This window comes from Piliocolobus tephrosceles, chromosome 6 (assembly GCF_002776525.5).
Source record: "Piliocolobus tephrosceles isolate RC106 chromosome 6, ASM277652v3, whole genome shotgun sequence".
NCBI lineage: Eukaryota > Metazoa > Chordata > Mammalia > Primates > Cercopithecidae > Piliocolobus > Piliocolobus tephrosceles.
In genome coordinates, this window is record NC_045439.1 from 86,976,659 (window position 1) to 86,994,286 (window position 17,628).

Here is a 17,628-nt window from a genome sequence, read left to right on the forward strand (position 1 = left end):
AAAAAAACAAAAACTAGCCGGGCGAGGTGGCAGGTATCTGTAGTCCCAGCTACTGGGGAGGCTGAGGCAGGAGAATGGCGTAAACCTGGGAGGCGGAGTTTGCAGTGAGCTGAGATCCGGCCACTGCACTCCAGCCCAGGCGACAGAGCAAGACTCCGTCTCAAAAAAAAAAAAAGGTTAGACGAATGGCTAACAAGAATGAACAGTGGAGAGAAGACCTTAAATGACCTGATGGAACTGAAAACCATGGCAAGAGAATTTCATGAAGCATGCACAAGCTTCAATAGTTGATTTGATCAAGTGGAAGAAAAGACATCAGTGATTGAAGATAAAATTAACGAAATGAAGAAGACAACATTAGAGAAAAAAGAGTAAAAAGAAACGAATAAAGCATCTAAGGAATATGGAACTATGTGAAAAGACCAAATCTACATTTGATTGGTGTACCTGAAATGGATGGGGAAAATGGAAATAAGTTGGAAAACACTCTGCAGGATATTATCCAGGAACTTCCCCAACCTAGCAAGACAGGCCAACATTCAAATTCAGGAAATACAGAGAACACAACAAAGGTATTCCTCAAGAAGAGAAACCCCAAGAAACATAATTATCAGATTCACCAAGGTTGAAACGAAGGAAAAAGTGTTAAGGCCAGCCAGAGACAAAGGTCGGGTTACCCGTAAAGGGAAGTCCATCAGACTAACAGTGGATCTCTCAACAGAAACCCTATAAGCCAGAAGACAGGGGGGCCAATATTCAACATTCTTAAAGAAAAGAATTTTCAACCCAGAATTTCTTTCTTTCTTTTTTTTTTTTTTAATTATACTTTAAGTTCTAGGGTACAGGTGCACAGTGTGCAGGTTTGTTACATATGTATACATGAGCCATGTTGGTTTGCTGCAGCCATTTACATTAGGTATATCTTCTAATGCTATCCCTCTCCCCTCTCCACAATAGGACCCTGTGTGTGATGTTCCCCTTCCTGTATCCAAGTGATCTCGTTGTTCAATTCCCACCTATGAGTGAGAATATGCGGTGTTTGGTCTTCTGTTCTTGCGATAATTTGCTGAGAATGATGGTTTCCAGTTGCATCCATGTCCCTACAAAGGACACGAACTCACCCTTTTTTATGGCTGCATAGCATTCCACGATGTATATGTGCCACATTTTCTTAATCCAGTCTGTCACTGATGGACATTTGGTCAACCCAGAATTTCATATCCAGTCAAATTAAGCTTCATCGGTGAAGGAGAAATAAAATCCTTTACACACAAGCAAATGCTGAGAGATTTTGTTACCACCAAGCCTGCCTTACAAGCGCTCCTGAAGGAAGCACTAAACATGGAAAAGAACAACCGGTACCAGCCACTGCAAAATTATGCCAAGTGGTAAAGACCATCAATGCCAGGAAGGAACTGCATCTACTCACAGGCAAAACAACCAGTTAACATCATAATGACAGGATCAAACTGACATATAACAATATTAACCTTAAATGTAAATGAGCAAAATGCCCCAATTAAAAGGCACAGACTGGCAAATTGGATAAAGAGTCAAGACCACCAGTGTGCTATATTCAGGGGACCCATTTCATGTGCAGAGACACACATAGACTCAAAATAAAGGGATGGAGGAAGATATACCAAGCAAATGGAAAGCAAAAAAAAAAAAAACACCAGGGGTTGCAATTGCAGTCTCTGATAAAACAGACTTTAAACTAACAAAGATTAAAATAGACAAGGCCATTACATAATAGTAAAGGGATCGACTCAACAAAAAGAACTAACTATCCTAAATATATATGCACCCAATACAGGACCACCCAGATTCATAAAGCAAGTCCTTAGAGACTTACAAAAAGACTTAGGCTCCCACACAGTAATAATGGAAGACTTTAACACCCCACTGTCCATATTAGACAGATCAACAAGACAGAAGGTTAGCAATGATATCCAGGACTTGAACTCAGCTCTGCACCAAGCAGACCTAATAGACATCTACAGAACTCACCACCCCAATTCAACAGAATATACACTGTTCTCAGCACCACATTGCACTTATTCTAAAATTGACCACATAATTGGAAGAAAAGCACTCCTCAGAAAATGTAAAAAAACAGAAATCATAACAAACTCTCTCTCTCAGACCACAGTACAATCAAATTAGAACTCAGGACTAAGAAACTCACTCAAAAACGCACAACTATATGGAAACTGAACAACCTGCTCCTGAATGACTACTGGGTACATAAGAAAATGAAGGCAGAAATACAGATGTTCTTTGAAACCAAACATAACAAAGACACGATGTACTAGAATCTCTGGGACACATTTCAAGTAGTGTGTAAAGGGAAAGTTATAGCACTAAATGCCCACAAGAGAAAGCAAGAAAGATCTAAAATTGACACCTTAACATCACAATTAAAAGAACTAGAGAAGCAAGAGCAAACATATTCAAAAGCTAGCAGAAGGTAAGAAATAACTAAGATCAGAGCAGAGCTGAAGGAGATAGAGACACAAAAAACCTTTCAAAAAAATCAATGAATCCAGGAGCTGGTTTTTTGAAAAGAAAATTGATAGACTGCTAGCAAGACTAATAAAGAAGAAAAGAGAGAAGAACCAAATAGACACAATAAAAAATGATAAAGGGGATAGATATCACCACCGATCCCACAGAAATACAAACTGCCACCAGAGAATACTAAAACACCTCTATGCAAATAAACTAGTAAACCTAGAAGAAATGGATAAATTTATGGACACATACACTCTCCCAAGACTAAACCAGGAAGAAGCTGAATCCCTGAATAGACCAATAGCAGGCTCTGAAATTGACGCAATAATTAATAGCCTATCAACCAAAAAAAAAAACCCAGGACCAGATGGATTCACAGCCGACTTCTACTAGAGGTACAAAGAGGAGATGGTATCATTCCTTTTGAAACTATTCCAATCAATAGAAAAAAAGGGAATCCTCCCTAATTTATTTTATGAGACCAGCATCATCCTGATACCAAAGCCTGGCAGAGACACAAAAAAAAAAAAAGAGAGAGAGAGAGAATTTTAGGCCAGTATTCCTGATTAACATTGATGCGAAAATCTTCAATAAAATACTGGCAAACCGAATCCAGAAGCACATCAAAAAGCTTATCCATCCAAAATCAAGTCAGCTTCATCCCTGGGATGCAAGGCTGGTTCAACATACGCAAATCAATAAACATAATCCAGCATATAAACAGAACCAAAGACAAAAACCACATGATTATCTCAATATATGCAGAAAAGGCATTTGACAAAATTCAACAGCACTTCAGGTTAAAAATTCTCAATAAACTAGGTACTGATGGGATGTATCTCAAAATAATAAGAACTATTTATGACAAACCCACAGCCAATATCTCACCGAATGGGCAAAAACTGGAAGCATTCCCTTTGAAAACTGGCACAAGACAGCGATGCCCTCTCTTACCACTCCTCTTCAACATAGTGTTGGAAGTTCTGGCCAGGGCAATCAAGCAGGAGAAAGAAATAAAGGGTATTCAATTAGGAAAAGACAAAGTCAAATTGTCCCTGTTTGCAGATGACATGATTGTATATTTAAAAAAACCAATGTCTCCACCCAAAATCTCCTTAAGCTGATAAGCAACTTCAGCAAAGTCTCAGGATATAGAATCAATGTGCAAAAATCACAAGCATTCCTATACTCCAATAACAGACAAACAGAGAGCCAAATCAGGAGTGAACTCCCATTCACAATTGCTTCAAAGAGAATAAAATACCTAGGAATCCAACTTACAAGGGATGCAAAGGACCTCTTTGAAGGAGAACTACAAACCGCTGCTCAACAAAATAAAAGAGGACACAAACAAATGGAAGAACATTCCATGCTCATGGATAGGAAGAATCAATATCATGAAAATGGATATACTGCCCAAAGTAATTTACAGATTCAATGCCATCCCCATCAAGCTACCATTGACTTTCTTCACAGAATTGGAAAAAAATACTTTAAAGGTCATATGGAACCAAAAAAGAGCTCGCACTGTCAAGACAATCCTACACAAAAAGAACAAAGCTGGTGGCAACACACTACCCAACTTCAAACTATACTACAAGGCTGCAGTAACCAAAACAGCATGGTACTGGTACCAAAACAGAGATATAGACCAATGGAACAGAACAGAGCCCTAAGAAATACCACACATCTATAACCATCTGATCTTTGACAAACCTGACAAAAAACAAGAAATAGTGAAAGGATTCTCTATTTCATAAATGGTGCTGGGAAAACTGGCTCACCATATGTAGAAAGCTGAAACTGAATCCCTTCCTTACACCTCATATAAAAATTACTTCAAGAATGATTAAAGACTTAAATGTTACATCTAAAACCATAAAAACCCTAGAAGAAAACCTAGGCAATACCATTCAGGACATGGGCATGGGCAAAGACTTCATGACTAAAACACCAAAAGCAATGGCAACAAAAGCCAAAATTGACAAATGGGGTCTAATTAAACTAAAGAGCTTCTGCACAGCAGAACAAACTACCATAAAACTCAACAGACAATCTACAGAATGGGAGAAAATTTTTGCAACCTACCCATCTGACAAAGGGCTAATATTCAGAATCTAAAAAGAACTTAAACAAATTTACAAGAAAAAAACAAGCCACCCCATCAAAAAGTAGGCAAAGGATATGAACACACACACTTCTCAAAAGAAAAAATTTATGCAGCCAAGAGACACGTGAAAAAATGCTCATCATCACTGGTCATCAGAGAAATGCAAATTAAAACCACATGAGATACCATCTCATACCAGTTAGAATGGCGATCATTAAAAAGTCAGGAAACAACAGATGCTGGCAAGGACGTGGAGAAATAGGAATGCTTTTACATTGTTGGTGGGAGTGTAAATTAGTTCAATCATTGTGGAAGACAGTGTAGCGATTCCTGAAGGATCTAGAACTAGAAATACCATTTGACCCAGAGATCCCATTACTGGGTATATACCCAAAGGATTATAAATCATGCTACTATAAAGACATATGCAAATGTATGTTTATTCCAGCACTATTCACAATAGCAAAGACTTGGAACCAACCTAAATGTCCATCAATGATAGACTGGATTAACAAAATGTGGCACATATACACCATGGAATACTACGCAGCCATAAAAAAGGATGAGTTCATGTCCTTCATATCCTTTGTAGGGACATGGATGAAGCTGGAAACCATCATTCTCGGACACAAGGACAGAAAACCAAACACCGCATGTTCTCACTCATAGGTGGGAACTGAACGATGAGAACACTTGGACGCAGGGCGGGGAACATTACACACTAGGGCCTGTCGTGGGTGGGGGCTGGGGGTAAAAATACCCAATGCAAACGACAAGTTGATGGGTGCAGCACACCGACATGGCACATGTACACCTGTGTAACAAACCTGTACATTGTGCATATGTACCCTAGAACTTAAAGTATAATAATATTAAAAAAAAAAAAAAATCAATGGGCTGGGCGCGGTGGTTCATGACTGTAATCCCAGAACTTTGGGAGGCCTAGGCAGGTGGATCACAAGGTAAGGCGTTCGAGATCAGCCTGGCCAACATGGTGAAACCCCGTGTCTACTAAAGACACAAAAATTAGCTGGGCGTTGTGGCGCACGCCTGTTATCCCAGCTACTGGGGAGGGTGACGCAGGGGAATCACTTGAACCCAAGAGGCAGAGGTTGCAGTGAGCTGAGATCACACCATTGCACTCCAGCCTGGGTGACAGGGCAAGACTGTCTCAAAAAAAAAAAAAAAAAAAATCAGTCAATCAATGTAATTCACCACTGTCAATAGGCTAAACAACAAAAGTCATCAGATCATATCAACCGATACAGGAAAAGCATTTCACAAAATCCAACATCCACGCATAATAAAAATTTGCATTAAATCATAATAGAGGATAACTTTCTCAACTTGATAAAGAACATCCACAAAAATACCTACAGCTAACATAATACTTAGTGGTGCAAAATTGCTTTCCTCCCAGATCTGGAACAAGGGAAAGATGTCTCCTATCACCATGCTTATTCAATAGCTTGTTTGATATAGTACTGAGCATTCTAGACAGTGCCACAAAAAAAAAAAAAAAAAAAAGGAAAAAAGGAAAAAAGACATACAGACAGGAAAGGAAGAAATAAAACTGTCCCTATTTTTAGATGACATAATAGAAAATCCCAGAGAATATACATAAAAACTCCAAGAATTATATGGGTTCAGTAAAGTTGCAGGATACAAGACCAACACTCTAAATGTCCACTGCGTTTCTATATACTAATAATAAATGTGTGGAAATTAAATTTAAAACTTCTAATCACAAAAAGAAAATGAAATAGTTATAAGTCCAACAAAAAAGTATAGAATGTCTATCTTGAAAATTATAAAATGCTGATGAAAGAAACAGAAGAAGGCCTAAAGAAATGGAGGGACATACCATGTTCATAGGCTGCAAGACTCAGCATAGTAAAAAGATACTCTCTCTAAATTGATTAACTCTCTCTAAATTGATCTATCATTATAATTGTTCTATAAAACTCCCAGTAACATTTTTGATGTAAATAAGTTTATTCTAAAAAGTATATAGAAAGACAAAGGACCTAAAATAGCTAAAAACAATTTTGAAAAAGAAAAGAAGCAATCACTCTACCCAATATGAAGGCTTACCGCAGAGTTAATCAAGTCAATATAGAACTGATGGAACAACAAACATATAGTCAATGAAACAGAATATAGAACCCAGAAATACACCCATGCTTATATGGTCAGCTAATGTTTTATAAAATTGGAAATGCAATTCAACAGAGAAAGAAAATAATTTTTCTTTTATTTATTTTTAGATAAGGTCTCACTCTCTCCCCCAGGCTGGAATGTGGCGATCCTTCAGAGCAGCTGGGACCACAAACACATGCCACCACACCCAGCTAATTTTTTATTTTTAGTAGAGGCAAGGTCTCACTATGTTGCCCAGGCTGGACATGAACCTCTAGGCTCAAGCAATCCTCCTGGCTTGGCCTCCCAAAGTGCTGGGATTACAGGTGAGCCACCAAGCCTGGCCAAGAATTTTCAACAAACTGGTAGAGTAAATGGATATCCATAGGCAAAAAATGAACCTTGACTTAAAACTCACACTTTATACAAAAAATTAACTCAAAATGGATCAGATTTAGTAATAAAATTTTAAACTATGAAACTTCCAGGCAACATAAGAACCTTCAGAACCTATGGGTAGACAATGAATTCTTAGACTTGACAACGAAAGTATGATCTATTAAAAAAAAAAACTAATCAATCGTACTCCATCAAAATTGAAACTTTCGCTGTGCAAAACACCCTGTGAAGAAAAGGACAGACTGGTAGAAAATACCCAACACAACACAAGTGTCTAGAATACACAGAGAACTCTCAAAACTGAACTGTATTATTACAAACAGTTCAAGTAGAAAATAGGCAAAGACATGAACAAATATTTCACTGAAGAAGATATACAAAGGGCAAATAAGCGCATCATGTTCAACAGCATTAGTCATTAAAGAAATGCAAATTAAAACCACAATGCATGTGGTTTTAGGTAAAACAAAATTCTGTGGTAACACCAAAACACCACAGGGCTGTGGAAGATGTGGGGTTACAGGAGTGATAGCAAAAAGTGTATGGAATTTCTTTATGAGGTGAAGAAAATGTTATAAAATTGACTGTGGTGATAGTTACACATTATGCGTGAATATACTAAAAACCAATGAACTGTATACTTTAAACAGGTAAACTGTATGGTATGTGAATTGTATCTCAATAAAGCTGGTATAGAAAATGAACAGAAAAAAAGACAACTTTTGAGGTTTATTTTTGCAAAACTGAAAAGCTATATTACTACGAAAACAAAATAAATCTGTATATCATAGAACAGTGTGTCATACCATCACATGAGTCACTAAAGGTAAAAAAAAAATTTATTTCCAGGAGAAAAGAAAACCCAAAATGCTCATTCCTGTAACTGGTATATTAATTCATTATCCTATTTTTAAAAATACAAAACGGTATGTTCATATGTTGCATGTTTATTTTAAAATAAATATTATCAGACAGAAAGTGTAATATTTTACTTCATAGATATAGACTTTGAAATTTCTAAGTACGTTTACATCTGTTTTGTGGATTTTTAAAGTTCTTTATTATGAAAGTTCTCAAATACACAATATAGAGAAAACAGTATAATGAACCCCATGTTCCAATAATCCAGCTTCAACAATTATCAACATTTTGTCCCTCTCTTTTTTCATTTTTTTCTTTTTGAGACTGGTCTCGCTATGTTGCCCAGGCTAGTACCCATAGGCTCAAGCAATCCTCCCGCCTCAGCCTTCTGAGTAGCTGGGACTACAGAACTACAGCTACCCCGGCCCAATTTCTGACATTCTTTTTTCAATCCATTCCCCTTCCCCATTATTTTTTCTGAAATAATTTAAAACAAATACATTTCTCTTGTAACTGTTTAGTATGTATCTTTATAAGAATATAAATAGGCATTTTCTTAAAAATATAACAATATTATGATACTGAAAAATAATGCCTTAAATTATATAATATCCAGTCTGTGTTCAATTTTCATCTGTTCAATATTATTAAAATTCAGCACATACAACACATTTATGCTTTATTCTTTAAATATATATAATGTAAATTAAAACAAAAATCATAAGATGAATCATACAGAAACCACACATACAAACGGGAAAAAACTAAATTATAAAATTAAGTGTTTAACAAAAGATCTTAGTTTCCAGTTAACTGGCTCACCCTCAGAAGCACTACGCCTACTCATTTTACTTTTTAAAGGAAAGAAAAACACCCTTATTTGAAAGCTTCCTTATAGAAAGAAATACTGCTTAAAATTGGACCTAATCCTTTAACCAATAAAATTGCCAACACAAACACTATCATATAATTTTTTTAATTGAAATAATATTTAAAGCAGTCAAGAGGGGAGTATATCAAACTAGGAATGGTCTCTTTAAAACTGAGAAATTAGTTATAGACAAATTATATATATATATATATATATTTTTTTTTTTTGAGACAGAGTCTCGCTCTGTCGCCCAGGCTGGAGTGCAGTGGCTGGATCTCAGCTCACTGCAAGCTCCGCCTCCTGGGTTTACGCCATTCTCCTGCCTCAGCCTCCCAAGTAGCTGGGACTACAGGCGCCCGCCACCTCGCCCGGCTAGCTTTTGTATTTTTTAGTCGAGACGGGGTTTCACCATGTTAGCCAGGATGGTCTCGATCTCCTGACCTTGTGATCCGCCTGTCTCGGCCTCCCAAAGTGCTGGGATTACAGGCTTGAGCCACCGTGCCCGGCCGACAAATTATATTTTTAATAAACCTTCAGTGCAACTATAGTTAAGAAGTATTCCCATAATCAAGCATGTTTAAGAACAGCAAATCATGCAATTAAACTGTCAGAGAACTTTGAGATGAAAAAAGAGTAAATTTTAGCTTTTCTTCTTCCCCAGTGTGTACAACTGAGGCTAGAAATTTTCCTCAAAGGCTAGCTTTGCCTTAATCTCACAAGTTTTTAAATGTTCACTTTTATTCAATTCACTTTTTCTAATTTTCACTGTGATATCATCTGTAACTCAATGAGTTATCTAAAAGCACAATTCCAAAATTCCAAAAATTTGAGAATTATATAACTATATTCTTTGTAATTGATTTTTAATTTAATCCCACTGTGTTCAGTAACAAACAGAATCATTTAAATCACCTGAAATTTGTTAAGACATGTCTAATGACCCAGCATGTTTCAATTTTGGTAAATGCTCCATATGTGCTTGATTATATATTTGGACTTACAGTTATAGCCATGGCAAAGGAGCTTGTGTTAAAATTTGCCCTCTTCCTGCCAAAAACAACTATAAAAAATTAAACAGCATGAAAAGCAGCCAATGTGGCAAGCTTAAAGGAAGTACAATTCCTGAGAAGAGAGAAGGACAACGAGATTAGATCCACATTCACCATAGCATTTTCTCCTAAAACACCTGGAATTCAGGGTGCAGGGGAAGTGAGTCCTGGCAGCAGCATTCCCAACCAACTGAAACAGATATTAGAATTCAGAGAATCTAAAGCAACTGGAACTTCAGGGGAAAAAATTTTAGAGGGGGTGGGAAAGTACTACAGGGTACTGAATCAAAAAAATCTTCATTTAATCTCTCCTTAAGAAGTCTGACAACTACTAAAAAAAACTTTGCATATACAGGGCAAGACTCCAAGAAACCTAGCAGAAAGCAGCAGCTGGGAAGCTAATGAGCTAAGCTGATATTGTAGCAACTGTATAGTGCTGAGGAAAAAATTTTAAATTCAGGAATGCAGTGGTCTTAGCAAACACCCTAGGTTTTCATTTGAGACCCCAAAAGGAATAAGGACAAATTAAAACACATCAAACTTAATAAAATCTCAAACCAAACCAAAGGTCACCCAAGTCCTCCCAAAGGGAGATGGAGAACAAATGATTGGGATTTTTTTGTCTCACAACATGACAGTGAATAAGCAGATCACACTCTCCTTTGGGAAGGGACTTGGGTGATCTGCTTGTTCTCCATCATCTTGCCAGACCAAAAAAAAAAAAATCATTTCAGCTGGAGGCTCTGTAATCTTTAATACACAGTGTTAAGATTGTGAGTGATGCTTTAAAAAAAAAAGGTAAAATAATTGTAAAACTCCAAAAAAAAAGATTTTAAAGTACACCCACAGGAAATTCAGATATAAAGGTAATACACTTGATCTTAGCCAAAAGGCCGAAAAGCGATAAAGGTAATACAGAGGCCTTTCATCCTCGCTTCTTCCTCCAACCCTCTTCTCCCATTGAACTTCCAAGCTTCCAGATTAAGAAAATTCACACTCAAGGAACACTTTCAAATCTGATATAGATCATGAGATATAGGTCTTCAAGGCTGATACTATAATTGAGTGAGTCACTGGCAGTCTTGGGAGACTTTGGCAATCTAAAGTTAGACTGTGGGCTCTGGTAGATTGTTTACAAAGATGGATGCCATCAATTTCTCCCATCCCAGTGCTTACATGCCACTCCCACTGTCGAGTGGTAGAGACTGTTCACCGTCCCCTTGAATCTCTGGTTGGCCCTGTGACTTCACATGTTCAACTGAATATGATAAGTGATGTCCTATAACTTCCCAACTGAAGACTTACAAGCCTTGTAGCTTTCATTCCTCCTTGTTGGAAGCCAGATGACATTTAAAGAAGCCCAAGAGAGATCACTGAATAATGAGAGATCATGTAAAGAGAAAGAGGCTGTAAGAAGAACTTGGGTTTCTTAGCCAAAGCCAGTATCAAGACTTCAATCATGTGATGATATCACGTTGGATACTTTAGTTTCAGCTCAATTGTCATAGCTGACACCATGTGGAGAAGAAAAGAGCCACTCCACTGAGCACTGCTCAGATTTCCAACAATTATGTGGAAATAAAATGGTAACTGTTTTAAGTAGCTAAGTTTTGGGATTGCTACATAGAAATAGATATTAGGAGTATTCAGTTGTGCCTCCTCTTTTTAGCACAGGATTCAGCTAGCTCACTCAGTATGTTTGTCAGTTACCACTATCTTTCTCCTTACTAACTTCCAAAAACTTGTTCATATCGTCTCTTCTCCTGTCTCTTTTTCCTGAAGTCCAATTTCTAAATCATTTTATACCATTTTAGCTGGGTTTGGGGAAGAGAACATTAAATGCATGTGGTCACTCTATCATCTTTAACTAGAATTATTTTTTATAACACAAAAATTACAAACTTCAGTTCTATAGCTACTGTTATTATACATTACTTGAAGTACACCTGTGATATCGCAAAATATATATTTGGTCTTCATCTCAGTCTCCTGGCAGGCAACTCCTAAAATCTTTGGAATTCCCAAAGTGATGTGTCTTTTTGTATGCTAATGAGTTGACTAGTGGCTGGCAGCCCTTATGTGGCTTCAGGATGGGAGCTGGTCACTGGAAAAAACAAGGCAGTACCAGAACACTGGGACTTTCAGCCCCAAACTCCTCAGCCTTCAGGGAGGGAGAAAGGAAAGGAGCTGAAGTTTAGGTTGCTTGCCAATGGTTTAATCAATCATGCCTAGATAATGAAGTTTCTATAAAAAAACTTTTTTAAAAACAGGGTCAGGGAATGTTTGGATAGCTGAACACCTGAAGGTTCCTAGAGGGTTGTGTGAATGGAAGCTCTTCTTCCCTTTCCATTTAGCTTGCCCTATGCATCTCTTCATCTTATCCTTAGTAATATCTTTTATAATAAACTGGTAAATGTGTTTCCCTGACTTCTGTGAGCCACTCTAGCAAATTAATCAAATCCAAGAAGTAGGCAGTCGGAATCCTGATTTATAGCTAGCTGGTCAGAGCACAGGGAAAATAACCTGGGGCTTGTTACTGGCATCAGAAGTGGGAGGCAGTCTTGTGGGGTTGAGCCCTCAACCTGTGGGACCTGACACTATCTACAGCTTGACAGTGTCAGAATTAAATTGAATTTGAGGACAATTTGAGGACAACCAGCTAGTGTCTGTTGCAGAACTGACTGACTGGTTGTCGGTGGGGAGAAATCCCCACATACTTCGTGGTGATCAGAGGTCACAGAAGTCTTCTGTGCTGATTGCTGTGCCATGAGAGCAGAAGAAAAATAGGTTGCTTTTCCCACAGAATGGCATAACTCGCTGTGTATAACACTGCACTGAAACCCCAAAAAAGAAGACAAAACTGGTCCAAAACAAAATTTCCCAATACATTAATAAGAGTTACCTTTAGTATAGATACAATCAAGATCTATTATTTCATCTCAACTAGGTGAGTTACTCATGAATAATCTGAAGTGGACTGCCTTAAACAAAACTGTGACATGTATTAATATCATGATTCCTTTAAGTTTTTTGCAATTTTGATTTTTACAACACATTTCTCTTAGAATCTTTCAAGATCCAGAAACTGAGCTTTCTGATTGTATATTTTCCTATATTTTCCTAAGAGAACACTTGCCTACAGTCAATTATCTACTACTAAGTCAGTATGAAGAAAAGAGGGGCAATATATTGAAGCAAGCCAACACAACTTACTGAGAAAAAAATGAAAAAACACAAAATATGTCCATAACACAGAGACAGCAATGTCTTTTGTTATGTGCAATAAAACATTTCTTTCTGAACCAAAAGGCTCCAATGGCATCTTCTACTGAAGAAAACAGAAAGCAGTGTCTGAAGTTCTCTTGAATTCATGAAACAAAACTCATTATTACCTATTATCATTCTAAAATCCCAGCCTCTATGGATGTATAAAAATCCACTTGGGACTTCAGAAGATGTTTACATAAAACATCTATATAATTATTATGGGATATTTTGTAATCTACTCATCTGACAAAGGGCTAATATCCAGAACCTATGGAGAACTCAAACAAACTTACAAGAAGAAAACAACTCCATCAAAAAGTGGGCAAAGGATATGAATGGACACTTCTCAAAAGAAGATATTCATACAGCCAACAGACACATGAAAAAATGTTCATCATCACTCACCATCAGAGAAATGCAAATCAAAACCACAATGAGACACCATCTCATACCAGTTAGAATGGCGATCATTAAAAAGTCAGGAAACAACAAGTGCTGGAGAGGGTGTGGAGAAATAGGAACACTTTTACACTGTTATGGAACTGTAAACTAGTTCAACCATTGTGGAAGACAGTGTGGCGATTCCTCAAGGATCTAGAACTAGAAATACCATTTGACCCAGCAATCCCATTACTGGGTATATACCCAAAGGATTATAAATCATGCTGCTATAAAGACACATGCACACGTATGTTTACTGCGGCACTATTCACAGTGGCAGGAACTTGGAATCAACCCAAATGTTCATCAGTGACAGACTGGATTGAGAAAATGTGGCACATATACATCATGGAATACCATGCAGCCATAAAAAAGGATAAGTTCGTGTCCTTTGTAGGGACATGGATGCAGCTGGAAACCATCATTCTCAGCAAACCATCACAAGAACAGAAGACCAAACACCGCATGTTCGCACTCATAGGTGGGAACTGAACAATGAGATCACTTGGACACAGGAAGGGGAACGTCACACACCGGGGCCTATTGTGGGGAGGGGGGATGGGGGAGGGATAACATTAGGAGATATACCTAATGTAAATGACGAGTTAATGGGTGCAGCACACCAACATGGCACATGTATACATATGTAATAAACCTGCATGTTGTGCACATGTACCCTAGAACTTAAAGTATAATAATAAAAAATAAATAAATAAATAAAAATTATTATGGGATAAAATTGTTCCAGGTGGGCCCTCATAATAATCCCTCTTCTAATTATTTGTATTCCTTAATTATTCTGATGGTATAGAAAATGGATGTGTGAGCAAAGATAAACACAGAATATTGTTTTGCAGTACAAAATAGCAATCAAGTATTAAACAGCTGAAGTAGTAACACGCTACTTAAAAGTGAATTCTGCCTAGACTAAACTATCCTTTTTTATTCCTACCTGAAGTCAAAAGAATTCTAAAGCATCTTATAAGGAATAAACAAAAGACCTTATTCTCCTTAAAGTTTACACATGGCAAACCTGAAACTAGAATGATCTCCATAAGCTATCTATAGTGCTGAAAAGTAGTTTTGCTCAGCTTTTAAGATAATTTTACGTGTTAATTATGGTAAATTAATATCACATATGTTGTACAAAAAGATAAATAGGACCAATTTTAAACAAAATAAATATCTCTATATATTCACCTATTTGCTACACAAAATGGCTAATTCAAAGTCACTTGCCATTTTTACGTGAGGCCTTCTGCACTGTCATTGGTGGGCAAGACTGGGCGGGTGTTATGTCTGAAGAAGCAGTAGAGCCTGTATGATGAGCCTTTACCTTGTCAGCCCAACTGACACCTGTGGGAGCCAGACGAGGAGCTGGCACTGTGCCAGTTGAACCTCTATGGAGAAAAGTAAACACATTTAATAAATTAAATAAAAAGAAAAACTTCTGAATGCTAAACGTATTTAAAATTTAAATTATGCATATGAATATCCACATTTATAGAATAATAATCTGCCATGGCAATTTAAGGTAACTATATTTATACATTTATCTTGATCTAATACTTCATTAATTTTATATAGTATAACATATGGGAATAAACAGAAAAGAATAAGGATAAAAGCCCTTATTGTTTAAAAGAAAAATTCACTTAAATGAGGAAGCTTTTAAAAAATTATGCATCGGTACCTTAAAGTTTTTATTTTCACTTACGTGTTTTAATAATACAAATATTGGCCAGGCGCAGTGGCTCGCGCCTGTAGTCCCAGCACCCTGGGAGGTCAAGGCAGGTGGATCACTTGAGGCCAAGAGTTCAAAACTAGCCTGGCCAACGTGGTGAAATCCGGTCTCTATTAAAAATACAAAAATTAGCTGGGCGCAGTGGTGTGCACCTGTAACCCCAGCTACTCAAGAGACTGAGGCATGAGAATTGCTTGAGCCCAGGAGGCGGAGGTTGTAGTGAGCCAAGATTATGCCACTGCACTCCAGCCTGGGAGACAGAGTGAGACTCCAAAAAAAAGAAGAAAAAGATATAAATATGCATTTATTTGTCAATCTTGATAAAGACACCACTAAAATAGGCTTTTTCTTTGTGTACATTTCTTACATGATCCACAAGCCTGATGCCTCACTGACAACATCTAAATTTGGTTCCTTTAAAGTGGAGTGAAAATTCAGTGATGTCTATTACATAATTTAATGCACAATTCTCCTTAACCTTAATAATATTTTCCCCAAATTTTTATAGTTGTCCTGTCTACTCCTTATTTGACAGCAACTTTAGCAGTTCCCTTTATCAAAGCTTCCAAAAATTTATCTTAGTTTTCACAACAACGACTCTTTTTACACTCATATTTTAATGGTCTACTTAATATTTAAATTATGAGTTAAAATAATGAAAACAATTCACATAAGCCAAGTTTGGTAACTAACAACACATTTGAAGTAAATATATAACTCAACCAGCAGGAGCAGAAGTGAGTAGATGTACAAAATGTAGTCTATAAGCTAAAATTGTTCCTCAAGCTGAAAGACATAGTGTGTTCTACAATGATAATGAAGACTGAATTAACCCAATGACACAGTTACGTGGAGATCAATATAAGAACTTTTACCACACATGAATTAATGGCTTTGAGGGTTAAAATAAACCATACACTATACAGTACTCTGAACCACACACCAATGAAATGCATTACAGGGCAAGTATCCTTAAAATGGTGCTTGAATATATAAATATTTGTTTTCATTTGCATATCTTTTCCCTACTCCACTTTGGTTCAACTATTAAATGGTCCCAAAGCCCATCAACCTTTAAAGGCAATACTATCTAATAACTTAACAAAGGAACTTGAAAGCAAAAGTTAGATTCTATTAAATAAACACTTCATCAGCTTTTACTAAGTGCCATACAGTGCTAGGCACTTAGAATAGAGAGATACAGCAGTAATCTTGCCTCAAAGAAGGTCCTAGTGCAAGTACAAAAAAATAGACATTAAAAGAAAAAGTATAAGACACTGCAAAAACAATAAAACTGTATCCAAGGTTGAGCAGTACAAGAGGTGAAAGCTATTAACTGTGACATGAAGTTAGGAGATAAAAAGCAGTCAAGAAAGGTCAGGCTTTAACAGAGAAAAGAAAATGTCAGTTTTAACAGAGAAAAGAAAACATGAAGCAAACTACTTACCAACCCTTCCATTAAACATCAGATGTTAACATTCACTCTAAAGGAGTAGAGTCCAAAACAACTTAGTCTTAAAAACAACTTTTTTGTTTGTGCAAAACAAATGTGACAATTGTTTAAAATAATACAACTACTAGAGGTTGAAATACCATTTAAGACAAACAAAGAGCTGACCAAAAAACTTAAAAGGAAAAGCTCAAGAATGAGACATCCATGGGGGACTTTGAAAAGTTCTAGCAAATTCCTGAAAATCAAGGCCACACACATATGCAGGTTGTGTGCACATCTACAAAATACTTGAGAGTACCCTAATCTCTCACCTATGACTGGCCTTGAGAATCTAAGAAAGGAGGAACTGACAAGCAAAGGCAGAGTTATAAACTGCCAGAGCATTCAAAGTATGTCCCAACAGACACACAGAACTAGGTGAGAACTAAGAGATTTATTGGCTCAAGGTATTTAAGGAAACCTCTGTCAAATCATTAGCTGATGTTGACAAAACATACTGCTGAATAGTTGCATGCAACATACATCAACGTACACTCATACTGTATGTACCCATGAAACAAAGTGAACAGATGTCACAGAATGAGTTAAGTGTAGCACTAAACTAACAGTAACAACAACAGTCACAGTTACAATCCTGGAGAGGGTAGCTATCTGATCTCCAAAGCTGTCACATTTTATCATTTAAAATGCTTACTTTTCTACCAAAAAAAAAAAAAAAATCAGAAGATGTGCCAATAAACAGGAAAGTCTGGCCCATTCACAAGAAGAGCAGCAACAGGA

The 17,628-nt window shown here is 37.0% G+C and overlaps 1 protein-coding gene across 5 annotated transcripts in view; it reads right to left on the minus strand.

Annotated features, from left to right (window-relative positions):
• Nucleotides 1-17,628, minus strand: part of SCAPER (S-phase cyclin A associated protein in the ER) — a 597,115-nt gene that overhangs the window by 456,174 nt on the left and 123,313 nt on the right. For all 5 annotated transcript variants that reach the window (XM_023197631.1, XM_023197627.1, XM_023197630.1 and 2 more), the window contains one exon: nucleotides 14,891-15,051. In XM_023197631.1, the coding sequence (XP_023053399.1) occupies nucleotides 14,891-15,051 (161 nt within the window). The remainder of the gene's footprint in view (nucleotides 1-14,890; nucleotides 15,052-17,628) is intronic.